The sequence below is a fragment of the Vulpes lagopus genome, chromosome 1 (genome assembly GCF_018345385.1).
Source record: "Vulpes lagopus strain Blue_001 chromosome 1, ASM1834538v1, whole genome shotgun sequence".
Taxonomy (NCBI): Eukaryota; Metazoa; Chordata; class Mammalia; order Carnivora; family Canidae; genus Vulpes; species Vulpes lagopus.
The window spans coordinates 57747207-57774045 of NC_054824.1; the positions used below are offsets into that span (position 1 = coordinate 57747207).

The window sequence follows — 26839 nt, forward strand, 5'->3', positions numbered from 1 at the left end:
AGATTGAAGTATTGTTAACTTTTGCCCTTTTGCTTTATTATTTGCCTTTTTTACATAAAAATACATACAGATTTCATATTAAGACATGTATAACATACACTAGTTTGTTACATATGTTATGTAGCATATGTAGTATATATAATGTAATGTATATATAGTATATGTAACATAATGTTTTAAAAAATATTTTATTTATTTATTTGAGAGAGAGAGCATGAGTGAGGTGAGATGGGCAAAGGGAGAGGGAGAGGCCCACTGAGCATGGAGCCCAATTTGGGGCTCGATCCCAGGAGTCCCCCCTATAATCCCAGAGTCCCAGGATTGAGCCTCCCATCAAGCTCCCCGCTCAGTGAGGAGTCTGTTTCTCTCTCTGACCCTCTCTCCTCTTGTGCTGTCTCCCTCACACACACTCTCTCAAAATAAATAAATAAAATCTTTTGAAAAAAGATATTCAGCACTTTATTATAAAATAATAAATGCTTTGCGTTAGATGATTTTGCCCAATATAGGCTACTCATGAGTTTAAGACTAGGCAAAGCTGTGATGTTTGGTAGATGAGGTGTCTTTTAAAAAAAATTTTATTTATTTATTCATGACACATACAGAGAGAGAGAAGCAGAGACACAGGCAGAGGAAGAAGCAGGCTCCACGCAAGGAGCCTGAGGCGGGAATGGATCCCAGTACCCCAGGATTATGCCCTGAGCCTAAGGCAGACGCTCAGTCGTTGAGCTATCCAGGCATCCTGAGGTGTATTTTTTTGTAACTGAGAATAATGGGTTAGATGCATCAAATGTGTTTACAACTTACTGTATTAAATGATATTTTCAACCCGTAATGAGTTTATCAGGATGTTACCCCATCATAAGTCAAGAAAGATCTGTATACATAAATACAGACATAGAATACTTTTTCTTTTTTTTTTTAATTTTTAAATTTTTATTTATTTATGATAGTCACAGAGAGAGAGAGAGGCAGAGACACAGGCGGAGGGAGAAGCAGGCTCCATGCACCGGGAGCCTGATGTGGGATTCAATCCCGGGTCTCCAGGATCGCGCCCTGGGCCAAAGGCAGGCGCCAAACCGCTGCGCCACCCAGGGATCCCTAGAATACTTTTTCTGAATCATTTCATGGCTGACCCTTTAATGCCTAGATTCTTCAGTATTTATTTCCCAACAATAAAGACAGTCTCTTTAAAAAACATAGTTATTTCAACCCCAATAAATTTAACATGGATACAATATTTTATTTTTTTAAAGATTTTATTTATTTATTCATGAGAGACACAGAGAGAGAGAGAGGCAGAGAGATAGAGGAAGAAGCAGGTTTCTCGCAGGGAGCCTGATGTGGGACTTGATCTCAGGACCCTGGGATCACGTCCTGAGCCAAAGCCAGATGCTCAACCGCTGAGCTACCCAGGCATTCCAGGATACAATATTTTAATACACTGTCCATATTTCAGTATTGCCAGTTGACCAATTAAAGCCCTCAGTCAATAGCATCCCTTTTTCCTCTGATCTAGGATCAGCCTAGGATAAGTTATTTCACTGAATTGCCCTTTTAAGTGGTCAGTCAGAACACTCGTCTGATCTATCTAATTAGGAGAAAGTTAGCAGAGAACATCCTGCTGGATTTGTAAACGTCTGAAATTCTCCTCCCACCTTATTAAAGAAGTGACTCCCTTTCTCTAGTGGTTGCACTTAACGGATTAGATCTCAGTCAGCTGTTATTTCTAAAAGCTGTTTTACAGCAGAGTTGTCAGAGTTGTCAGAATTCTTGAGAACACCATGAGTTGTAGAAGTAAAGCTGGTCCAGCAGCAGAAAGCAGCCTAATACGATGACCTGAGCCATTCTGGTGTCCACCGTCACCTTGTAAACTGTGCCTGTGTCCTTGAAACCATATCCTGTTTCGTAAAAGGAATCGAAGTGCCAAGTCAAACAAAGCCCAACCATCCCTCCTATGATAGCAGTACCTGGGCAGTATGCTTTTCCAGCTAAATCACAGTAGTCTCATTCAGGTGCAATGAGCTCTTCCCATAGTTTAACCTTCTCTCCTTGGTTTTTGCATTGCAGGTTTATATATGAGGTGTTTTTTTTCTAAGGAAATTCTCCTCTTTCCTAGTTGCTATTCTCAAAGGTACAACCAGGTAAAATCCTATTAAAAAGAGAGGTTCTGTTTAATAAAAACCGTCCCAGGGGATCAGGAGATGCCTCTAGAAACAATACCCGTTTGATCTGATCATAGTGAGTCCTGGGCAGCAGATGATCTTGTATAAAAAGATCTTTTCTGTGATCCTCATCCATTTCACACCGAATTGTTCATGAGGATGAGAGTGGGGATAAAATCACCTAGCTCTGGGGCATGCTCTGTAAGAGGTCATGGAGGACCTCACTTAACCCTTCCTACCTTTGGCAGACCTGGCCACGCATGGCCCTGAGTGCCTTATAGACCTTTAGCACTCTAAAGCTGGGCCATTGGTTCCCATTGTTGTCACCAACAAGAGACTCTTCTTTATTAGGCCCCACTTACCCATCTTCACCTACCATGGATTTAGGGCTTTTAAAGTTTGAACTCTACAAAACTGCAATCCTACTTTCATGGAATGCTAATGTTGGAAACATCAGATGAGACACTACGTGACCAGGAGGATTGAAGAGCAAAGGTGCTGGGGTACCTTGTATACTTCCTTCTTTTCTAAACTCATAACAATTTTATGTCTGGTAGGTCTGGACTGTACTGCGGTTTCCTATAATATATCTACTGCAGTAACAGACTTAGAAATCCCTTTAGAATTTTTATACACAAAAGTCTATGTAGGAGTTTATTACCGGGTCCAAGCATCATCAAGATGTAAGTCTTGTTAAGGCTCCATTTGCCATATTTTTGTCATTTTTAAAAACGTTCTTTCTGTAGTATAACCCCAACACAATGAAGCAAGTGGTAGGTCCAAGAAGTTCCATTTAAAGTCAAGAAGAGTATGGGTTCACATTTAGTTGGGAGGTTACATGAGAAACAATAGTTTTTATTTGTTTTGTCACAAAAAGGCACAAAAGTAGAGATAATGAAACTCAGTTGTTTTTTTTTTTTTCTTACCCAACTGGCCACACATTGCAATGCATAAGGCTCGGATGATCTCAAAATAGTTGTGCCCTTCACTTTCTGGTAACCAGAGAAGATCAAGAACTGTGGTCCAGTCCACCTCAAGAACCGGATGGTTGAGAATGGCAATCGGACGCTGCTCTCTCTTTGCTGTTCCTTTACAGGCCATTTCTATTTACCTTTCCTTCCCATTTTCCTCTTCTCTCTCTCCTTTCCCTACTTCTCTCTCTTCTTCCTTCGTTCCCCCCTTCTCTTCAACTCTTTGCAGAAGGTGTGAAGTTGGCTTCCTGGGCAACCTATTGCCCAAGGGATTTGGAGGGGAAATTTGAAAAGCCGGTTGAGGAGTAGTAGTCACTCTGAAAATGCTTGTACAGAGAAGAGGAAAATCGCTAAAGAGGAGAGCCCTGCAAGGTGATACAAGGGGCCAGCGATGAGCAGTATGTCTCCCCGATCATATTCCCTTTTTCTCTTAGACTTCAGAAAAATGAGGAATAAAATTAAATGAGGGGAAAAGGAATTGGATTGATCTTGTTTTCACTGAGCTTAGTTCCTGATTAGCCCGTCCTTAGTCCCATGTCTTGAGGAGATACTAAACATTTGGCAGGGGCAGTGATCCCTTTGGGTCTAGCTACTTCAAGCACGTGACATATAAGGATAGCAGCATGTCCTTTTTTTTTTTTTTTTAAGATATTGTTTTTTTGACAGAGAGAGAGAGAGAGACAGAGAACATAAGCAGAGGGAGGGGCAGAGTGAGAGGGAGAAGCAGATGCCCTGCTGAGCAGGGAGCCTGATGCAAGGCTTGATCTGAGGCCCCTGGAATTGTGACCTGAGCCAAAGGCAGACGCTTAACTGACTCACTACCCAGGTAGATACCCCAAAGGTATCTCCTTTGAATGGACTGCAAAAGTGATAGTGGAAGCAGCTGGTGTGCTGTTTCTCAAGCAGATTGTTTTGTAACCCAGTGGCCAAAGGGTAAAGGACTCAATCTGTAGAACCAAGTTCTAAGATGCTATTTCTTTCTTTCTTTTTCTTTCTTTCTTTCTTTCTTTCTTTCTTTCTTTCTTTCTTTCTTTCTTTCTTTCTTTCTTCTTTCTTTCTTTCTTTCTTTCTTTCTTTCTTTCTTTCTTTCTTTCTTTCTTTCTTTCTTTCTTTCTTTTAGAAGATTTTATTTATTTATTCATGAGAGACACACACAGAGAGAGGCAGAGACACAGGCAGAGGGAGAAGCAGGCTCCATGCAAGCAGGCTCTAGGATCACGCCCCAGGCCGAAGGCGGCCCTAAACCGCTGAGCCACCCAGGGATCCCTACGATGTTATTTCTTAATTCCCATAGTTCTTATTGTCTGGCACCGTTTAACTGTTTGTGTGTATGTGGTTTGCTTCCTCACATTGCTTATAGGTTCTTAAAGAGCAGACCCTGGGTTTTTGTGTGTCCCCATGCCAGGTCAGTAACATGGGGACCTAGGAAGGGTGGTCGGGAGCCCAGCTGGCCCATATGGTAGCCACCTGAGCTATTTAATTTAAAGGTAAAATGAACTAAAATTAAAAACTCAAGACCTCTGTTGTGCCACAGTTCAAATGCTCAAGAGCTACATGTGGCTAGTAATTACCCTATTGGACAGGACAGATATAAAGCATTTTCATCATAAAAGTTCTACTAGATAACACTAATCTAGAGCAACTATGAACTAATTAATCTACTTAATCCTTTTCAAGGTTGGATTGTTTTCAACCCATTGAACTGTTGGATTTTTTTCCCTTTTGACTTATAATGGTATTTGGTGCTAGGGATTTAACATGGATCTTAAGGTGGGTTCTTTATACAAAATTGCCATAGATGCCAAGAATTATTATTCAGAGGTAAAAGGGACTTCTGTGATAGCAATGCTTTAAAATATGCAGAAACCAGCTACCAGAAATTACCAATATTATTCCATTTGATTTGCTTCTTCAAAATGGAACACTTTGGCCCATGGACACTGGGGAGCTGGGTGATGTGAAGAGAGAGAAAACAGCTAACTCATGAATGCCTCCATGCTTGTGTGTAAACAAAATGGAAGTGGCTTAGTCTGGTGGGTGGCCTTCCGCAGAGAAGCATATGGGGAGTCCTGTGGTTGGGTCAGAGGTGAGAGTGGCAGGGGTAGTGGAGTTAAGGGGGTTTTGGGAAGAAAGCGACACCACAGACTAGAAATGGCAGCAATAAAGCTGGGTTCTCAAATTCTAGATTTGCCATTCCCTGTTCATTCCCTGCCATTCCCTGTTAAGGCCTTTTACTTCTCTGGGTCTCTGTTTATAAGGTTAGAAAAAAGGTATTATCATATGCACTTAAGAGCAAAGACGGGAATCTGTTTTCACTTACTAGCTACGTGGTCAAGGTCCAATTATTATTATTATTTTTAAAGATTTTACTTATTTATTTATGAGAGACAGAGAGAGAGGCATAGACACAGGCAGAGAGAGAAGCAGGCTCCATGCAGGGAGCCCGACATGGGACTTGATCCCAGGCCCCCAGGATCACATACCCGGCCGAAGGCAGGCGCTACACTGCTGAGCCACCCTGGGATCCCCAAGGTCCAATTATTTAACCACCCTGTGCCTCATTTTCCTTATGTCTAAAATCGGACTCAATAGTACATGGTTTGTTGTGAGAGTTAACTAAGTGTACCCAGTGCCCAGTATGTTGCTGGCCACATGGCCAGTGGTCCGTCAGTACTAGTGGTGATGAGGGTGGTAGAGATGACTCATCATCACCACCTCCGACTTCTCTGGTAATCTCTCGGTTTGTTTCCTGATTCACTCACGGAAAGAATGACCATGAAAAAAGCAGAAGTAGTCTCCTTTATAATGCATGCAGCTGTACTTACTGAGGGGCAAATCTTCCACCTTAAAAGAGCCTACTGGAAATGTGGTTTTTTCCTCCAAGCTGGGGATGGGTATTATTGGTTTAATTAATCTATTATTGTAGGTGATGCTGTCTCAAATGGCAGAAAGCCTCCTAGATAATCGAATAAAACTCCTTATTGGCTTTATAGTTGGATGTAGATTTATCCTTTCTGTAGTAATATAGTCTCTAACTTGTATCAGGGTCAGCAAGCTAGGAAGTATTTTATTGAAGTTTATTTATTTATTTAGATTTTACTTATTTATTTACTTATTTATTGAGAGAGAGAGAGAGAGGGAGAGAGAGCGCAGGAGCCAGGAGAGGAGCAGAGGGAGAGAGAGAGAGAGAGAGAATCTCAAGCAGGCTTTATGCTGAGTGGGAGCCCAACACAGGACTCAATCTCAGGACCCCGAGATCATGACCTGGGCCCAAATCAAGAGTCAGGCACTCAACCAACTGAGTCACCCAAAGGTTCCAGCTAGGAAGTGTTTTAAACTTTGAAGGTCGTACAGTCTATGTTACCGTACTCTGCTCTGCTTTAGTATGAAAATAGCCATAGGCAACATGTAAATGATGGATGTGGTGTATTCCAATAAAACTTATAGAAATCAGGGGCTTGACCTGCAGGTTATAGTTTGCCAGTCCCTGGATCTGTGTACCATAGCATCGTCTCTTAGCGGCTCTTGTCTCCTGCTTCCCCGTGGCTCGTATGGCTTGGAGAAGCAGTCTGGTTCTCCTTGGAGAGCTTCTTGAATTCTAGCCACTAGTGTTCCACCTTATATTTAGCAGTAACTGTTTCCTAGTCTGCCGAGTGCTGGAGGGATAAGTTACAAAACAGGACTGTCAGATATGTGTGGGAGTGAGAGAAAGGTGGCAGTTTATCCTGTATTTTGCTTAAAAATTGCTGCTCCATACTTCCCCCATCTCCTCCTGAAAGATACTAGTTTCTACCAGGAGACCTCAGTCTTACTCTCCTGGGTCTATCTCACAGGGGCACCTGACACACGCTTGTCACAACTTGCCTCTCAGGCAAACTGGAGCCATAGAAGAGGGGGAGAGAGAGTAGCTTGGGGTGTAATTGGCCTGCTTAACTTCTGTCTGTTTGCTTAGGGAACCGATATTCTTTGAATGGAGAGAGGGGCCAAGAGGAGCAGTAGATAGACACAACCAGCTATAGACTCCAGAGCACTCCTGCTGTCCTCAGAGAGGAGCCTAGCGAGTGAACTGTTGTATCTTCTTAGTTCAAGTGCTGTTGAGGACAGTTGGAAGGGAGGCATGCTGGGTAAGGAGATCCAAAATCCAGTCCTTGTGATAAGTATGAGCTGGTTGAGCAGAGCCCTGGGGGTATGCTTCAAAGGCTGGATCCCAGTCTGCAGGAGGAGCCCTGGCAGCAGAAACGACATTGGACTATGAGACCTGAAGTCCAGCTTTGGTTCTTCTACTAAAAGGCTGCATGATCCTGGGCAGAAGACTTGCTCTCTTTGAATCTCAACTTTGTAAAATGAGGAAACTTGAACCCCTCACAACAGGTCACCCGATTTTGATCCATGTGACGCTTTCACTGTAACCAAGTCCACTGCTGTCACGCTGCTTGTCTGTCCTGGGAAACACTGCCCTGATTGATACTGCAGTGTGCTGTAGAGTGGGATACAGGGGCTCCCAGGCAGAGATTAGAGAGGTCAGGCTTAACCCCAAACTGATGCCAAAGAAGGACTGTCTGTGTGCTCACCGCCACTTGGAAGAGCTTTCCCTCATGTTTCCCATAGAGTAAGGTCAGGACAGTGAAAATTTCCACTGAAGTCAGGACAGGTGGGTGGGGAGGCCCAGGAGAACGTGCAGTAAGTGTGCACACTTTTAGGGAGAGAGGAGACATTTCTGTAGCACGGTAGAGATCGAGCAGCTAGTTATAGGACTACTTCTGAGTCTTTCAGTTCCTTCAAGTGTGTCACCTTGATTGCAGTGGAGAAGCTGTGCTCTAGGCTCTCGTGCGTTTCTGAATTTTTATGCTGAGGGGTACCTTGGTTTCCTCATATGGGCCAGGGAGCCCCAGCCACAAATGGAACTCCTGAGGACAGCATTGCACGGGTCACAAGGGAGGGCATACTTGGGAAATGCTTTCCTGCTTTGGAAAAATTACCCAACTCACACTGGCTGGCAGGAGGCCAGCAGCTCATATAAACCGCTCAAGAGTGGGCAGCTTCTAGGATACATGTGCTGAGTGCCCCCTCTCCCTCTAGCTAAATATCAATAAAGAGGTTCAGACTCGCTATACTGAAACCCTCTTTAGCTCTCCTATATTCTCATTAGTTATTAGCTCGTTAGTGTGAGCATTACTCTCCCCTGTAAAGAAGTTCTTAAATGACACGTTGAACCACAGATCCATGTATCTTTATAATTCATTGGGGACTTTGTGCTTGAAACTTTACAAGGTAATCTAACAGTAATCCTAGAGGATGGGGGGAACTGTCACTCATATAAGAGTGGAAGGCTGGAGTTACAGAAAGAATTATTTCACTTCCCGAGAGCAATATTCAAGTCTGCGGGGAATAGGACAGGTGTCCAGCCTGGCCCTCCGAGATCCAGGAAGAGCTCTTATCCACAGGATTTGTCTTTAGCCAGGACAGCCATGAATTTCTTCTAGGAAAAAAAGTTGCTATGAGAGATACTAGATTGCAGGGGAGCTATTCTCCATCTTAGTTTACATATTTCTCCCTCTCTGTTTGGGTTTTTGCTATATTATCTCCTGTTTGAGAGTTGTCCAGATGGTGAATTATTTTCCTCAAGAGAAACTCAATGGCCAATCTCCCTGATTCTGAATTAGGTGTACTTTGGCTGAAATAGGGGACAATAGTATCTGGATAAACTTTACCTGGTTGTGACCAGGTTTACCTTTAAGGCATTCCAAGGCAAAAAAAAAAAAAAAAAAAAAAAAAAAAAGGAAGGAAAATGAAAGAAAGAAAGAAAGAAAGAAAGAAAGAGAAAAGATTAAGAAATTTCAAGCGTGACTCATTATTAATCTGCTTAGCTTCTGTTATTTTTCATTTAATTATATGTATGTGAACACTGAGTTCAAGGTACTGTCCTAGAACTAGGCTTTAGTAACATACAGGGTATTTGTTTTAGTTTTCTTTGGGGAGAGCTGCAAGCTGAAGATCATGGAGAATTGTGTGTGTGTGTGTATTTCTAATCCATCCTTTTTTTTTTTTTAATTTATTCATGAGAGAGACAGAGCAGAAACATAGGCAGAGAGAGAAGCAGTCCTCACAGGAAGCCTGATGTGGGACTGGATCCCTGGACCCTGGGATCACGCCTTGAGCCGAAGGCAGACGCTCAACCACTGAACAACCCAGGTGTCCCTAATCCATCCTTTTACAGAAGCTAAAACTGAGTCCCAGGGAAGAACCGTGACTTACCCAAGGTTACATGGCCAGCAAGGTTAGAGAAGAGACTAGGGCTGAGTCTCCTGACTCCCGGGACAGTGCTTTTTAGATTTCCCATGTTGCTTCTCTGCTCAAAGGACTACAGGGTTCTGCTCAGTACAGAGGGTGTGGTGGTTTGAAAGCAATTACTCCATCTCTTGAAAGACAGAGTGGAGGGGTGGTTTGCCTGTGAGGCTACTGGGGGCTGAGGCTGGGGGAGCAAAAGAACTCTTAGCTGTTTGGCCTCAGGGACTGAGGAGGGCATGAAGGAGAAAGAGATGGAGGCGCGTTTCGGAGGGGGACATCCTCTGGATTGTTTCTCCCTGGATTGCCTTCATGGGAATGGTGCTGTCCCTAGGTGCTCATTCAGTGTTGGGGGGCAGAGGTCATGGTGGTTCTCGGCTGCCTTTGCCCACCATCATAATTGGATGATTTCAGACTAGGGGAGGTGAAGGAGCCGATGGCTGGAGATGAATCAGATCTTGGCTGCAGGTGAAAGTAGAGAAATGCTTAAGGCTCTTACAGTCTACACAGAACCTTCCCACCTTGACCTTGAGAGGCAAAATCATCCCCTCTTCACTTATCCTTTCTTTACACTCTCTTAACCCATCTCTCAGGCATTTAGCGCCTTTCTGGTTGCTCTTGACATTCTCAGACTTCAACTCAGTTTTATTTGCGGATGTCCTTGTCCAAGATTATTCTATAGGCAAATTGCTCCAAGGGAACCTGTGGAAGGCCTTATTACTGACACACTAGTTTGGGGGAAGAGAGAGAAATGACACTTCATGGTTATTGAAGGCTTACTGTATGCCAGGCAGCATTCTGTAGGATTTGTATGTACTCTCTTATTTTAATTCTCATGATGACCTTCTAATGTCAGGGTCATGCCCATTTTTCGTATTAAGAACGGAGGCACAGAAGGATTACATGACCTGACAGGTCACATCTCAAGTCCGTGGGGAGCCAGGACTGGCCCTCAGGCAGGCAGCCTTGGATTCTGAGCCGGTATCTAGTGTGCAGCACTGCTGCTCACCCGTGTCTCTCCATTGGTCGGAGGAGGAAGGGTGGGGTGTGGGCAGACAGCTGAAAACTAGGCTATTGAAAACAAATCATTATAGCAGATTTTTCTTTCCATTTGTCTCCTTTCCTATGACCCACATGAAGGGGAGTATGTGTTGGTGGAAGACATATTCTAAAGATTTATGTTCAAAGAAGCAACCAAGGGACGCCTGGGTGGTTCAGTGATTGAGCATCTGCCTTCAGCTCAGGGTGTGATCCCGGGGTTCTGGATCAAGTCCTGCATCAGGCTCCCCACAGGGAGCCTGCTTCTCCCTCTGCCCATGTCTCTGCCTCTCTCTCTCTCTCTGTGTCTCTCATGAATAAATGAATGAAATCTTAAAAAAAAAAAAGATTTATGTTAAAAGAAGCAACCAAGACTCAAGAAAGACAGGGTTGGTAACACTTTGCTTAGTCCTGGGAGGCAGCATGGTGCAGAGACATAAGGGCCGATGGGATGAGTCTGATTGACCTGGATTTTGACTCTGTGCCCTCACTAGGCAACTGTGCCAAGCTACTGAACCTCTTCTCAGTTTTCCTATCTGGAATGTGGACATAATCCTGTCTCATGGGGTTGTTTATGAAGCTCAAATGAGATCATATGTAATATTGATAAAGCTTCTTGCTCGCCTTTTTTTTCTTTGTCTCTTTCCTCATAGAAAGGTCAGGATGTTGAGGTATACTAAGCATTCCTGGAGAACTAAGGTCAGGGTGGAGGGGCGGTTGTATCTGATTTTCAACCCAAGTAGAACTCCATCAGAGGTGAGACTTAATGAGTCATATAGGCCAGGAGAAATGGCTACAGAGAAAACACCTCTACTAAGAACATTGGCCGTAGCATGTCTCAGCCTAATTGATGTACAAAGACAGCTTGAGAGGAACTGACTGTGTGGCACATGGCATCTGATTGTCAGATGTTCTCAAGGGTGAGAGGAAGAAATTCTGCTCGCTCCCACCTGCTCCTGTGAGGAGCACTGCTGAGGAGACGGTGCAGCCTGGAGCCATGGGAGAGGGGCACACACCATACTCGGGGGCAAGTGCAGTGGGGCAGTGTTGGCTGAGGGAAGCTGTGCCAAGGGAAGGAGCTTGTGCAGCCCAGTTGTGCTCACTGGTACGATGAAGGTCTGGGATTCAAGTATCTCCAACGTCTTCCATTCTAAAACCCTATCATTCGGTGCCGCAGAAACGGAACGGTGAAGTTGAAAACAACCCACAACTAAACTGCTTCGGGATCCCAGGCTTGAAACCCAAAGATGAAGTTAAAGTGCAGACCAGCTGGTTTGGTGGTTAAACCTCTTATTTGCATAGTTGATTGCATAACTTTATTTGTATGAGATTGATACTCCAATCTGTATGTGAAGGCTGTTCTTTGGGGAAACAGGGCTGCTTCAGAACCAGGACATAATTTGCTTGTGTTCTTATTTGAAAAGTTTAGACACAGTCCTTGAACCGAGCTACATTTTAGATGTTGAGAATTTCTGGTCATAGAGTTTTTGTTTCTTCCGTCCTGTCTCCTCTCTACCACCCACCGCTCCAGCAAAGCACTACATGACATCATCCCACATTACCTAGCAAACAGGCAAAACCTATCCCTTCTCATCTGCGTTGTCTCTAGGTTTTACTCGGGAAAAACACTCCTAGGTCTAGGTCCTTACAAATCCCAATGATCTAGGCTTAGGAAATATGTTTCCTTTCTTCCCAAACTGTGGTTTCCTTCCCCCTGCGGGTGGGTCAGGTCTTTCTGGGGGTGGTGAAGGAAACCCAGCTCTGCAGCCCTCATTCCTCTTTCCCGGGAAAGCAGTAAATGCAGTCAGCCAAACTGGGATGGCAATGCAGTCAAATTGGGGTGGTGTTTTCTGATATAAATCCCGAAGGTTGCAGTGGATGGTTAGGGGACAGATGTCGGGTAACTGGAAGCTGAGCCCCGAGTGTATTGAAACAGTATCAATATTCTCTTCCATCAGGTTTCGGAAATGACTTTAAACATTTTTAACTGAATTACGAAAACTGCTATATGCAGTGTTCAGAGAAGAGCAAATGAAGTGTGTTAGGAATTTGATAATAAGTACTTGTCCACTCCCTAAAGTGACATTGTGGGCTGTTTTTTTTTTTTTTGGTATTGACATAGGCAAGATCATCAAGCGATTCTGAGATGCAAAGATGACCTGCTGCACTGTCACTACGAAACCTTTTTTTCCTTTTTTTTTTTTTTTTTTTTTTAATGATAGTCACACATACAGAGAGAGAGAGGCAGAGACACAGGCAGAGGGAGAAGCAGGCTCCATGCACTGGGAGCCCGACGTGGGACTCGATCCCGGGTCTTCAGGATCGCGCCCTGGGCCAAAGGCAGGCGCTAAATCGCTGCGCCACCCAGGGATCCCCGAAACCTATTTTTCTAACCTTACAAGAAAGATTTCTGTTCCCATTAAGTCTTGTTTACTTTTCTTCAACAAAGACTTCTCTCATGCTAACTGAGCGCCACATCTTACTCTAAGTATCTTCTAAATATTAACCTAATTGTTATAACCCTGGGAGGCAGGCCACTATCGTCACCATTTTACAGATGGGGAAACTGAGTTAGAGGGAGTAACTCGCTCCAGGTCGCACAGCTAGGAAGCGGCAATGCCTGTTTTTAAACTTGGGCATTAGTCTGACTCTAGATACTGCCCTGTGATTCTTACAATCTGAATTTCCCATGAATCACCTGAGGCTAGAAATGTCTAGGTTTCTATGGTTGAGTGTGTGTGTGTGTGTGTGTGTGTGTGTGTGTGTGTGATACTCCATTAAGAAAATATTAGTTTGGGGCACCTGGGTGGTTCAGCGGTTGAGTGTCTGCCTTTGGCTCAGGGCGTGATCCCGCGGGGGTCCTGGGATCGAGTCCCACATCAGGTTCCCTGCAGGGAGCCTGCCTCTCCCTCTGCCTCTGTCTCTCATGAATAAATACAGAAAATCTTAAAAAGAAAAGAAAAGAAAATGTTCTTTCCCTTAGCAAAGCCTAGCTTGTTCTGAAGTAAAACAACTACAAAATTGTCGCCAGTGAGTTGTCCTTTATAGAAGTCACATTGACTTCCTAGTTTTTTTTCTTAGATTGCTTGAAAGGGGAACATTCTAAAGCCACATACCCAGTGGCCTAAAGGCTCTGGAGACTGTGTTAAAAATAAAGGCTGTGACAGATAAGTCAGAGGTGCTGGAGTCCTGCAAGTCGGAAGTCGCATCTGTGGAACGTGCTGGTTTTCTCAGCCCCAGACAGCAGACAGCTGCAACCAAAGAAACCTTCCTTCTTTGCCTGAAGCCTCCTTGACTAAAAATTCCAGACGGTCACCTCTCTGTCAGCCCAAATTTCCTATGGGAAGTAGACTTGAAGTGTAAACACCAGGAGGCTGGGCAGAAGGGAGCAGCAGATTGTTTCAGGGGGGAGGCTGCTGGGCTCTTTGCTCCATCCCCAGGGCCGCCCTACTGCAGTGATTCTCTAGCAGGGGAAGAGGCTTTTTCCCACTTAACCCCTCGCCCCACTGCCTTTTCCACCTTTGCTTCCAGCGATGCCACTTCCAGCAGACAGCACCTTTCTGGTTAACCTCTGAGGACGTCTGAGGGTTGTGCAGCAGACGGAACTGTGGCAGGAGGAAAACCTCTTATCACTGTAGCCTAAAAAGCATTTTCTTGTGACCAAAGTGGCCAGAGATGGGCTTTTGCCCTTGGGGGTCACCGGCTGCTGTCCTCCTCAGGCTCGCCCACTGATGACTTCTTCCTCTAGGCTTTTGGGGGGAGGTGTTTCTTTTTTCAACATGTTTTATTTTGTAGTTTAACTAACAGCGTTTATATTTAAGCTGTTTGGGCTATTGAAAAACAAATGAGCATTTCCCCCACATAGGATGAAAATACAAACAGAAACAACAACAAAAAATCCTTAAAATCAGTGCCCTTCAATCCAACCTGGTCAGGTGTCACGTAAGCAGATTTTGCCAAGGAGGAGTTGTTTCCAGATTGCTGGTGATCTTTCTTGACGAGTAACTGGTTGTTGACATTGCAGGGTATGCATAGAATTTGACATATTCAGTATGTCGATGGTATGTCGAATTTTAGAAAATAGGTGGGTTCAAGTTTATATGTTCAAAAAATAATGACTCTTACTATATTTATATATATAAAAGATATATATATATATAAAAGATTTGATTTATTTATTCATGAGAGACACAGAGAAAGAGGCAGAGACACAGGCAGAGGGAGAAGCAGGCTCCGTACTGGGAGCCCGATGTAGGACTCGATCCCAGGACCTCAGGATCATGACCTGAGCCAAAGACAAACGCTCAACCGCTGAGCCACCCAGGTGCCCCGAATCTTACTATATTTTATCAAATCTAAGCCCTCACGGATGGTGACAGTTTTTTATATACCACTAAGGAAGAAAACCCACTGTAACCAAGCTATGAAAAGACATTGACTCACATAACGCATTCGGATGTCTTAGAATCAGTGAACTATGGGCAGTATCTTAGCCACCATCTTGAGTCTTTTCCTTAGAGTCTGACAACATGGTTCTAACTGCACTGTTGGGTTTAGTTTCCTCTGCCTGGCCTATTGGCAACATTTAACGTTCTTGATGGCCTTTTCCACCAAACATTTTCTTACCTTGGCTGCCAGGACACTGCTCTCTGCTCGTCCTCCTCTCACTTCCCTGGCTATTCCTTCTCCATCTCTTTGGCTGGTTCCTCCTCTTTAACTTGACTTGTGAACAGTGGACAGCCCCAGGGCTCAGGACTTGCACATCTTTTCTGCCTGCACACGCCCCGTCCCTGGGTGACCCAGACCTTTCAATACCGTCTATCTGCTGGTGGTTCCCAAGTGCGGAGATTCAGCCTGGATCTTGTACTTGAATGCAACATGCGAATATCCTTACCCTTGCTTGACAGACCCGGGATGTCTAGATGCATGACACCTCGGATGTATAAATCCCAAACGACACCTCCACATCAGTCACCCATTACAGAAAGAGGTGCCTACTCCAGCCTTCCAGTTGCTCAGACCAGAGCAGAGGGTGACTCCTTCCCTTCCCTCGCACCCCGTTAGTTAGCAAACCCAGTAGCAAATCCCATCAGCTTTTCCTTCAAAATCTATACAGAAGTTGATGATTTCCTTTCATCACCTCTCTCACCCAATCAATCCCCTCCTCTGGATGATTGCTGTGGCCTCCCGACTGGTGGCTCCTCTTCTGCTCATGCCCCTTCCATGTATTCTTGACACAACAGCCCGAATGATCCTGTTCAAATGTAAGTTAGATGGTGCCATTCGAGACTGAGACATTGAGACTTTGTTTAAAAGTCTCCAGTGACTCTTTGTTGCATGCACAGTCCCAGCCTACAGACCCATATCTGTCTGCACTCCCCTTTCATCATTTGTCTCTTAGCTTATGACCCCCGTACTCTGCCCCCTGCTCACTGGCTTTCACCACATCAGACTTTCTGCTCCTCCCTGTGTGTGCCAACACCCTTCCTTCCTCCATACCTGCTGTTCTCTCTGCCTGGGGTTACATTCCCTCACATACCTGAATGACTTGCTGTCCTACCACCTGTGGGTCTTGATTCAAATGTTGTATCTCATTTCTTTCAGACATTGAGGGAGAAGGCCCTGTATCTAAAATACCCTTGCATCCCCAGTCCTTGCTCTATTTTTCTCTTTAGTATACCTCCCTATCTATCCCTAAATATTTCTTATTTTTTTAAGATTTAATTTATTTATTTATGAGAGACATAGAGAGAGAGAGACAGAGACATAGGCAGAGGGAGAAGCAGGCTGACTCGATCCCAGGACTCCAGGATCATGACCTGAGCCAAAGGCAGATGCTCAACCACTGAGCCACCCAAACGTCCCTATCACTTAATATTTCACTACTTCTCACATCCCTTGGTAGAATGCAGGCTTCACAAGGAAAGGCCTTTGTTCTGCTCTGTGTTTTTCCATGCCCCCGGGGCCTAGAATAGTGTCATGTGTGGGATAACCGCTCAAGAACTTTTCATTGGATAAATAAATGAGCAAACAGCGTGAAACACAGACTAAGACCAGGAGGAAGCAGACATTTTTGGCTTTGTACTTTTTGCTTGCCTCTATGGAATGAAATGAAAGGTTATTGGTTTTCCTCATAGCATCAGTGATATCTGTTTTTTCCATCTGGAGAGTTGTCTACTGTTTTGATAGAACTTGTCATGGTAAACAGTCCATCATTAGTTTTATGAGAACACTTTGCACAGTGGTTTTTTTTAGTAGTTAATGAGATTCATCTGAGCTCACAATGATTGTCCACTGAACCTTCAATAAGATAGTGATTAATTCCGCTTCAGAAGTCACTTTTTAGGTTAAAATGAAGTCTAAGCAGTTCCTCTAACATTTATTCTTCAACTAGGGAAAGGAGTGTTTTTAACTTGCGGCATTCTAAGCTCCCAATCACTGATAAAGCAGTTTCCTGTGTAATGTGTTGGGAGTGATCCCTGTTGCTATCTCATTTTTTAATCATCCTATGATATATTAGTTACTACAAAACACATGCTCATGTTTTGGCTTTGTTGCTTTTAGAGGCACTTACTGTGTAATTGGGCCAGACAGACCTTGGTCTAGACAGCTTCTCCCTGCAGGGGAAGAATCCGGGAGATTTTCCTCTGGCTCCTGACATGGATGTGGTGGGCCACCCTCATGGGGAAGAGGGAGGCGCCAGAGGGAGAGGCTCTTGCCTAAGAGCGGGGTTCCTATGCTAGGAAGCCCAGCTTCCACTCATTGGTGATCGCAGGACATCTGGCATGGCTTCATGGCAAGGGTGTGTTGGCACGTGGCTCCTCAGTTTCTCAATGGCTGCAGTTATAGAGATTAATGAGATGATAAAAGGTGGGGAAGGGGGGTCAGGCAAGAGGGGAAAGCTGTCAAAAAAGGCTGTCATTCATTCACTTGTTCGTTCATGCATTCAAGATGTTCACTGTATTCCTAGTATGCGCTTTGCTCTGGGAGGGGCTAGGGATAATGGTAGTCAAGTCGACCTGGGGCTTGGGCAGAAGGTGGTCAGAAAAGGTATCAATGAGGACATGACCGTAGTGGAGGGAAGAAGCTCAATTCTAGGTATGCTAAAGCCATGCTTTGATTCAGATTTCGAACTTGACATATGTTGCTCTGTACATATGTTGAACGTGCTGTACCCATCTTCACCCCTGTACCTGCAGTTTGTAAGGCTGAGATCACGGCACGTACTAACAGAGAGTAATGTCTGGGGGCAGGAATTAGGGGGATGGTAGAAGGGAGATAATGCTGAGCTCGTGTCTCCTGTTTTTTTGTGTACTCACAGGAGAGACTGCGGTGTGTAGAGAAACCGGCATAGGGAGAACTGTGGAGTCATCTGTCTTGGGAGGAGGTTGTGTATTAATGACCTTGATGGGGATTATCTCAGTATTAGTCCCTCTACCTTTCTTTCTTGAAGAGTAACGGGAAGGGATATTACATTTCACAAGTATGGGAGATGAAGTGGGAATGCTTGAGTCTTTTTTTTTTTTTTTGAAGATTTTATTTATTTGAGAGAGAGGCCGAGATAGCAACAGAGATAGTGAGATAGAGCACAAGCAGAGGGAGGGGCAGAGGGAGAGGGAGAAGCAAGCTCTCTGCTCAGCAGGGACCTGGAATCATGACCTGAGCCGAAGGCAGACGCTTAACCTACTGAGCCACCCAGGTGCCCCTGCTGAGTCTTTTAAGTGATGAGGACTTGGTACCATCACAAAGGTTATAACCTACTCATCTCTCCCACGCACCCATTCTGTGCGAAGCCAGGTGTAGAGCGTGAATCTGGGTTCTGTGTTGTGCATTACAGACGGCCTTTGTTTCCTCTGGCTCCATCACCACTGTCCTTCATACCTCGTCCAGGGAGGTTTTCATGTGGGTTTTAATGATGGCACTCATTTCTGATACTTCTTTCTAAAAGGAAAGAGCTTTAATACCCTCTCTGATTATAAAGGTCGATTCAGGTTTTTATGAAGAGGTGGAACTCTTTTTTTTCTTTTTTTGCATACTGGAGCTGACATGAGACTTAAAAAAAAATGAGCCTCAAATTACTGTTGTCACCCAGATGATACCCAATTCAGGATTTTAGAATGCACTAGAGAATGTCACTTCTTCCACAGTAGCCCAGTCGATGACCTCATGCCTCTGCTCCTGAGTTCCCTGACAGGAGATCTGGGCGGTGTCAGCAGTGGGTACTGATGGGACGCCTTGCATGTTTTTTTCTTTGGCATTTGCCTTTCTGTGGATGGTGCCCTTCTGTGTGACGATGCTCCTTCTGACATGTACCAGTGAGATTCTGAAAAGCGCAGGAGCCAGAGCTGTGGTGCTTGCCTTCATTGTTCAGTACCTGCAGTCCTGGTGTTAAAACCTATGTCTCTGCAAAACCCCTGCCGCCTTTTAGGTCCATTGCCCCCACGATTTGTCGTGTAGAGATGGAGGGGACGGAGGAAGCAAAACCCATGTGCTTGCAGGCTCCTGGCTTGCCGGTTTTACTACCTGGTCCCATACATTGCCTTACCTACCCTATGAATGAGAGGTGGTATTGTCATTTTATTGGCGTGGATACTGAAATCTTAGAAGTGGTCATTTTCCAGGGTCACACAACTGACAAGTCATGGCATGAAACCATAAATTGTGATGGCTAAATTCATGATCTTTCCACAACCTATACCTTAAAATTCAAAAGCTCTGTCCTGGGGCCAGGGCCACCTTTTTGCACACAGCTCCTGGCAAGAACAGCATCTGGTGGATAAGAGCTTGCTTGACTCCTGTGACGATTTCTTTGGAAGCTTCATTCTCAGAGCGCTAGGGCCTGACATCACAGGAAAAGCAGAGTTTAGCTCCATACCCCTGTCAACGCTTCGGTGGGTTGAGGGATGTGTTGTTTTTCAACCTAAGAAAAAAGAGACTTGGCATCATTTTCAGCTAAGTGAGTCAGATCTATTCAACACATCTGGATGAAAACTTGGAACTCTGACGGGACAGGTGACTGGGGCACTTGGTCAGCCAGAGAGTTGGTCTCCGTTTCACTTACCCTGATGTCACATTAATAATTGGGGTGGAAACTTGCATTGTCTCGTGTGTGTGTATGTGTATTCGCGTGTGCGCGCGTGCACACACACACGTGTGTGTGTGTGTGTGTGTGTGTGTGTGTAGGGGTGTTTCTTTTAACAAAATGCTTTTCTAAATCTTTATGCCGTTTGATAATTTAGCCACAGTCCCTCTAAACTGCAACAATTTCAGGGGTTGGTGAACTTCAGTGTGGGTACCATATCCAGGCCCCTACTGGGTTTTGTGAATAAGGTTTTTTATTAGAGGGGCAGGCCGGGTGGCTCAGCAGTTTAGCGCTGCCTTCAGGCCAGGGCATGATCCTGAGGTCTCAGGATCGAGTCCCACATCTGGCTCCCTGCGTGGAGCCTGCTTCTCCCTCTGCCTGTGTCTCTGCCTCTCTCTCTGTGTCTCTCATGAATAAATAAATAAATTTTTTTTTTAAAAAAAAGGTTTTTTATTAGAGCACAGCCACACTCATGTTGTATTGCCTATGGCTACTCTCACATTGCAAGAGTCCAGGAATTGCAAGAGAGCGTGCGGCACTCTAAACCTAATATGTTTACTGTTGCCCTTTAGAGAAAAAGTTTGTTGACCTCTCTTTTTTTCCCTCCTAAGGGTACCATGCCAGAATTTTAAAGAAAAGAAATAAACTTGTTAGCTCCAGAGAAAAGTTTCCCACCTTAAATTTAGCTTCCAGTCAATGTGAGTTGAAGGAAAGTCTCATTGTATACGTTCTTCGTGGTTTTCTTTTTTCCTCTTTTTTTTCTTTGTTTTGTGGCTGAAGAAAAAGTATGAAGAGGAAACTGGTTTTGGAAGAGGAAACTGTTGTTATGTTTGAGCCTTTAAAACTCTGTAATTACCCTATCGAGGCTGTATATTTGCATCAGAAATGCATTCAGTCTTAAGTTTTAGTGTTCAGTATATGGAACATTTATAATGATGGGGTACTTCCAAAAATAAATCAACTCTATAGAAAATGTTAATCAGCTCATCCCCAGGGACCATAGTGAGTATGTCCATTGTATAAATGAGGAAATGGACATGACAGTTAGTGGTTTGCCCAAAGCCACACTGTCATCGGCATTATGAAGATTTAAGCAAAGGTCCCATGTACAAGAAAATGCAGTCATGGTTTCATGTAAGACACTGCGGGCTTTCGTTAAATTAACCTCAATTAAGATTCAGGAACTAATACGCGTTTTGGTATTTGGAAGAAACTACCAAATCACAAAGAGCTGGCTTGCTCCTTAAAATTACCTGCAGGGTTTTTAAGTAGGACATGGAATTTTTTTTTTCCCCCGAGGAGTCTGTTGCTTGAAATCAAAAGCTCTATATCTGGCTAAACATTGCCATGAAAATTGAAAAGCAACTGGTTCAAGTGTATTTCACACTGCCAGGGAAAATCATGTGAAAAGCTCAGTAATGCCTCATTATGTGGCATTCTACTCAGAGTCGACAAGAAAGCAGCCTTCTACTAGGAACTTATTTTTTAAAAGCCATTTGTGGATGGTTGATTCAGGATGCGTATGCAGTCTTGCAGCTCATCTGTCTCTATAGGTTTGCATGGTGGAGTAAGGATTTATGTTGAGGAAACAGCGGGTCCTCCATTTTCAAAGAAACTTCTGGGATGAGTATTGCTCTTTTCTTAGGCAAAAATTGAGAGCTAATTTTAGAAATATTTTGCCCAACAACTGATGGGAGCAATCACAGATTTTTTTCCCTCCTGGTTAACCTCTAGTTAATTGAAAAATTCGATTTTCTGTAACAGGAAGCTCCTCTTTATTTTCTTTTCCTTTTTTTTTGTTTTTTGTTTTTTGTTTTCCTACTTCACTTGGAAATGACTTTTTTTTTTTTTTAGTAGTATTTTAAAGACATTGTTAACTATTATAACTCTGGTATCTGGGCATGTGGATATGGAATACCATTCAGAGACAGGGTATTGGCTGAGAGGATTCACCCATCCCTGTTGTGGTAAAGTGCCAGGTCCCATACTGTGAGGTTCTGTATGACCCCATTTATCAATTTGGGCAAAGCCAGTATATAAATTCACAGAGAAGGTGCTGTGAAGAGGAAGACACCAGAGTGTGCTGCTCAGGGAAAGCCGCCCCTCACAGACGGTCCCTGTCATCTTGAGCTTGCAGCTTCCAAGCTTCGAGACTTGTCTTGGCATTTGGCCCTGCTTTCATCAGATCTGCATACTGCAGACCCACATCCACTGAGTTTATAAGTGACTGATAAGCTGGAATGACAATATAATACACTGTCCAGTAAGTTGGGTTCTGTTTCCACTCAGCTACCTTTGTGATGTTGGGCAAATTATCTAATTTTTCTAGGTGTTATTGTCTTGTCTGTGCAATTGGAATGTTAATGCTTTATAAAGACGTTCCGTGAGCTAATGCCTTAACATAAAACCTAGGAGATCATAGTGATTGTTATTATACTATAATTTTGGTTATTGTCTCCGTTATAACCGTACAAGTCAACTTACAAGACTGTATAATAGATCAGAAACTTGCTTGTTGAACATACAATTAGAGCCAGGAATGCCTTGGGCTGGCATGGCTGGGCACACTGTTGTTTGACTTGAAGGATACTATTGCCAGAATCTGAAGATCCTTTACCCAGACAGTGCTGGGTCAACTCCACTGCAGTTTTAATCCATGGCTTACCTTTTTCTTAATTTCATGAAGTCACCACTTTTTTAGTCTAGGGGGCCTCTCTTTGGTGACACTTGTTTTTAGCAGTAATAAAAGAATCACTGATTATTTTGTTTGGGTTTGGCTTTCGAAACAGCTTTATCAGGGCAATTTATTGTCCTTGCAGGATTGCTCCTTCTTTTTGGCTCCACATTCAGGAAGTGAAATTTATAGGAGGGTACCTAATTATTCCCCGGGATGGGCTGCCTATGCTAAATGCTTTATGGAAGGCAGTCTATTCCTTTGGTATGTAACTATGGGAGAGCATGCTTTTTTTAGTTTATTAGAACAGAATGGCTATATATAAAGACTTTTCCTTCCATGCCTGTGTTTGTCTTTTTGTGTATGTGTGTGTGTGTTTGTCTTTAATCTTATTTTCTCTCTGGGTTAGGGATTGACATCCTGAAACTCGTAGCAGCCCAAGTTGGAAGCCAGTGGAAGGACATCTATCAGTTCCTGTGCAATGCCAGTGAGAGAGAAGTGGCTGCTTTCTCCAATGGGTACACAGCGGACCATGAGCGGGCCTATGCAGCTCTGCAGCACTGGACCATCCGGGGTCCCGAGGCCAGCCTTGCCCAACTAATCAGTGCCCTCCGCCAGCACCGGCGCAATGATGTTGTAGAGAAGATTCGGGGGCTGATGGAAGATACGGCCCAGGTAATGTACCTGGGTTGTTGGTCTTTCCAACTAACCTTTTGGTTTCTGTATTCAGATTTTAGCAAGTATATGTAATAAGGAAAAATACTGCTACCAGGTGTTTGGGTTCACACACATTCCCCTTCTAGGGCAATGGTTCACAGAGGTTGTCCATTAGAATCATCTATAAACTTTATTTTTTTAATTTTTATTTTTTAAAAGATTTTATTTATTTATTTGAGAGAGAGAGTGAGCATGAGTGAAGGTAGGGGCAGAGGGGAGGGAGAAGTAGGCTCCCTGCCGAGCAGGGACCCAATGCCTGGCGTGATCCCAGTTCCTTGGAATCATGACCTGAGCTGAAGGCAGCCGCTCAACCGACTGAGCCACCCAGGTGCCCCTCAACTAGGAACTTTAAAAAAATTCTGATACTTAGACACCCCCCCCCCGCCCCGCTGAATCTCAATAAGATCAGAATCTCTAGGGGAGGACCAAAAATCAGTATTTTAAAAAGTTCCCTAAGATGCACAGTTGAGAATCATCATGTTTGGGGTATGATCTAGCTAGCATCAGGCATACAGCCAGATATGCTGACAGCAGTGGGTAGCAGGATTGATCATTCCTTCTGGGCTTGTTCCACCTGTACATCAGATGGGAACCGAGGGGACCTAGGAGTGTCATTTATTTATAGACTCTGGTCACTGAGCTTTGGCTTTAGAGCCGGGCAACAGCACCAGATTTGAATCCTGGCTCTGACACTGGTGGGTGACCAAGGGCAAGTTCCTTCAGCTTTCTCTGCTTCTGTTTTCTCACATGTAAGCCAGCCTTATAGGGCTAATTACGATTAGAAATGAAGTATATAGGATACTTGATGCATTGAAAGTGTTTTACAAATGGTAGCTATGATCATAACATAACTGATTTTGTTTAGCTTTTCCTTAATCATAGCATGCTTCCCTGAAAGGCCATGAATTAAGTACAAATTTGAGTATTGACTTATATGTCTCAGAAGATTTTGATGAAAGTTTCTGAATGTATTCCCAAAGTAAAGAAAATGTGGCCACCGAGACCTGATAAAACCCACTTAAAATTTAAAAGGCCATTCTGTCGGTGTTATTTTTCCAGTGCTCTAAACTCATTACCTAAAGAGCTGGAGAGAGACTTTTACCCCATCAACTCTAATTCACTACCATTCTCAATTTTCTATATTTAAGAGATCAAAGTGCTTTTATTTATTTTTTTCTTTTATTTTTTTATACTAACAGTGTAGTCTTTCTTCACTATGGAAGTAAACATCAGGTGCATCTTTTATTTAAGTGACTGGATAAAATTTATAGGTGCTAATCGATGCCAAAAGTGGTCATTAAACTCCTGGTGTATATTTAACTTCTTTGATATGGGGAATTTCAGAAAAAATATTTATGAATAGTTGCAGTGGTAAACATTTAAAGGCACACACCAGTGTCTTGTGACTTCCTAAGAATGATACCAGAATTTTGGCTTACTGGACACCTGAGTGGTTCAGTGGTTGAGCATTGGCCTTTGGCCTCAGGGCGTGATTCTGGAGTCACAGGATGGAGTTTTGCATCGTGCTCTCCACAGGGAGCCTGCTTCTCCCTCTGCCTGTGTCTCTGCGTCTCTGTGTCTCTCATGAATGAATAAATAAAATCTTAAAAGAAGTGTGGCTCACAACTAAAACTAGGCATCAGGTAGCGGGATTTGAAGAAAGGAAAGGAGGATGTGTAATCTCTAATTAAATAAAATGACTGCAGTTTGAATAAAGGGAGTTGAGAGGCAAACGTGAATGGGCTTCCTTGGAATGTCAACTTTAAGAGCTTATCGGACAAGCAGCAGACCTGAAGAAGGATTCAGATATTGGAGAATAAGCCATTAGATCTTTTTGATGATACCTACAAGAAAGGTAAAATATGATTGACGTAATGTTAGGATTTGGATAAATGGAATATTTGATAAAGTGGAAAGATGATTATGATGAATTCTTAAAGGAAAAGGAGGCGGTTTCTCATTAGAAAAAAACAAATATGAGCATAGGAAAATGAGAAAGCATAAATGTTAATGTTATATTATTAAATCCAGGTGGTACGATTAGAAGTAATTTTTTAAAATTATTTTCTGTCATGAAAACACATGACTTTTGTGATTTAAAGTATTTTTTCAAATGACTAAGCTGAAAGGGCACAAGATAAAGGATAGATAGGGCTTCGTTTCTGCTAAATTAGGATTCTCTCTTCATTTCAATTTTGAGAGAGCAGACAGTAGTTTGTGTGGCAATCCATTCTTCCTTGTTAAGATCGACAGAGGTTTATGATGTTGGGTCAGATTCACAAAAAAAAAAAAAAAAAAAAAAGGTAAAATTTCCTTTGCTTCTGGTTTCTGCACATCTCTCTCATTTTTCTGTGTACACTCAGCAATCATTTACAATTTGGTCATAGTCTTCAGGATACTTCTCTTTTTGGGGGTGGTGGTAATGGTGGTAGGGTATTGACTATCACAAATGACCTTGGTATGTTTCTCTGATGATCCTGTTGAGGTCCATAAATGTTTATTCAGCACCTACTTTATTCCAGGCACTGTCACAGGTGCTGGGAAAGGTGGGCCCTAGGACTCTGTGGAGGAGGCTGCATGTCAAGGAGAGCGACTCTTAACAAAAATCATGGAGTCCGAGAATAAGAAAAAGTAAACTATGTAGTCCCCAAGTGCCAAACTCTTGTACCCTTTAGTTCTTTCCTCTTATCTATATCCAGCAAGATTCTAATAACCATTTTGTTATTTATTTTTTAAGGAACAGTGTGATCAATGCATCCTAGAGCTTTTTCTGTGGTTCTCATGCAAACTGTGTGTGATGATGAAGGCTGAGAAGCCAATAATAAGCTCCTCGGTCCATGTTTTAATAATGTCCATTATTGTCTAGCAACACTGTGGGCTCAACTCTGACTCTAATTTTAAAAGCCAATGAGCATGGATTTCTGCCTGCCAGCTCTTATTAATCACACAGTATATAATTGTCTGCAGGTTATCTCTGAGATTAGTTGAGTCAAACAGGACACAGAGTGCAGGGGGCATAATTGAGACTTATACTTTCCACTTATGATGGATTTGTATTCTTTGTGTATTGTGGTCCTGCTGGGGACTTGAGACTTTGCCCTCGGAGTTAATGGAAGCTTAATGTGTAAAAATGACTGTGTGTGTATGTTTGAAAATGGTTAATGTTTTTTTCCTATTCATGAACCTGAGAGCACCCACGTTATGTTCCACTCAAAGGATTAGCCTGGTGTGCCTTCTAGTTGCCTTTGTCAAGAACAGCTGGTCCATTATTAACCATGGTGGCCTATTAGCCATTTTTTAATTAAACACATCCAAAGCCTGATTTTTTTCTTCTTTTTTAGTTTTTTTTTTATGTGCTAAAAAAATTTTATAGTAATATTCACTTTTTGGCATGCTGTTGAGTCTTTTTTTTTTTAAACAAAACAAAACAAAACAAAACAACAACTTAAGTTTTCAAGAGCAGTTTTAGGTTTAAAACAAAATTGAGAGGGACACCTGGGTGGCTTAGTGGTTGAGTGTCTGCCTTTGGCTCAGGTCGTGACCCTGGGGTCCTGGAATCAAGTCCTGTATCAGGCTCCCTGCAGGGAGCCTACTTCTCCCTCTGCCTATATCTCTGTCTCTCATGAATAAATAAAGAAAATCTTATAAAAAAAGGGGGGGGGGAATAAAACAAAATTGAGAAGGAGGTACAGAGATTTCCCATATATCTTCTGCTCCAACATATGCAGAGCCTCTCCCACTGTCAGTATCACTTATCAGAATGCTACATTTTTTTCTTTTTTTTCTTTTTACTGAAGACAAACCTTCATTGACATAGTCATAATCACTGTAGGCCCATGCCTTAGTGCTTACTAAGTTGTATATTTTGTAGGTTTGGACAAATGTGTAATGAGGACATATATCCATC

General features: G+C 43.3%; 1 protein-coding gene across 2 annotated transcripts in view; it reads left to right on the plus strand.

Annotated features, from left to right (window-relative positions):
- Nucleotides 1–26839, plus strand: part of TNFRSF21 (TNF receptor superfamily member 21) — a 69242-nt gene that overhangs the window by 23786 nt on the left and 18617 nt on the right. For both annotated transcript variants that reach the window (XM_041750362.1, XM_041750369.1), the window contains exon 4: nucleotides 22625–22890. In XM_041750362.1, the coding sequence (XP_041606296.1) occupies nucleotides 22625–22890 (266 nt within the window). The remainder of the gene's footprint in view (nucleotides 1–22624; nucleotides 22891–26839) is intronic.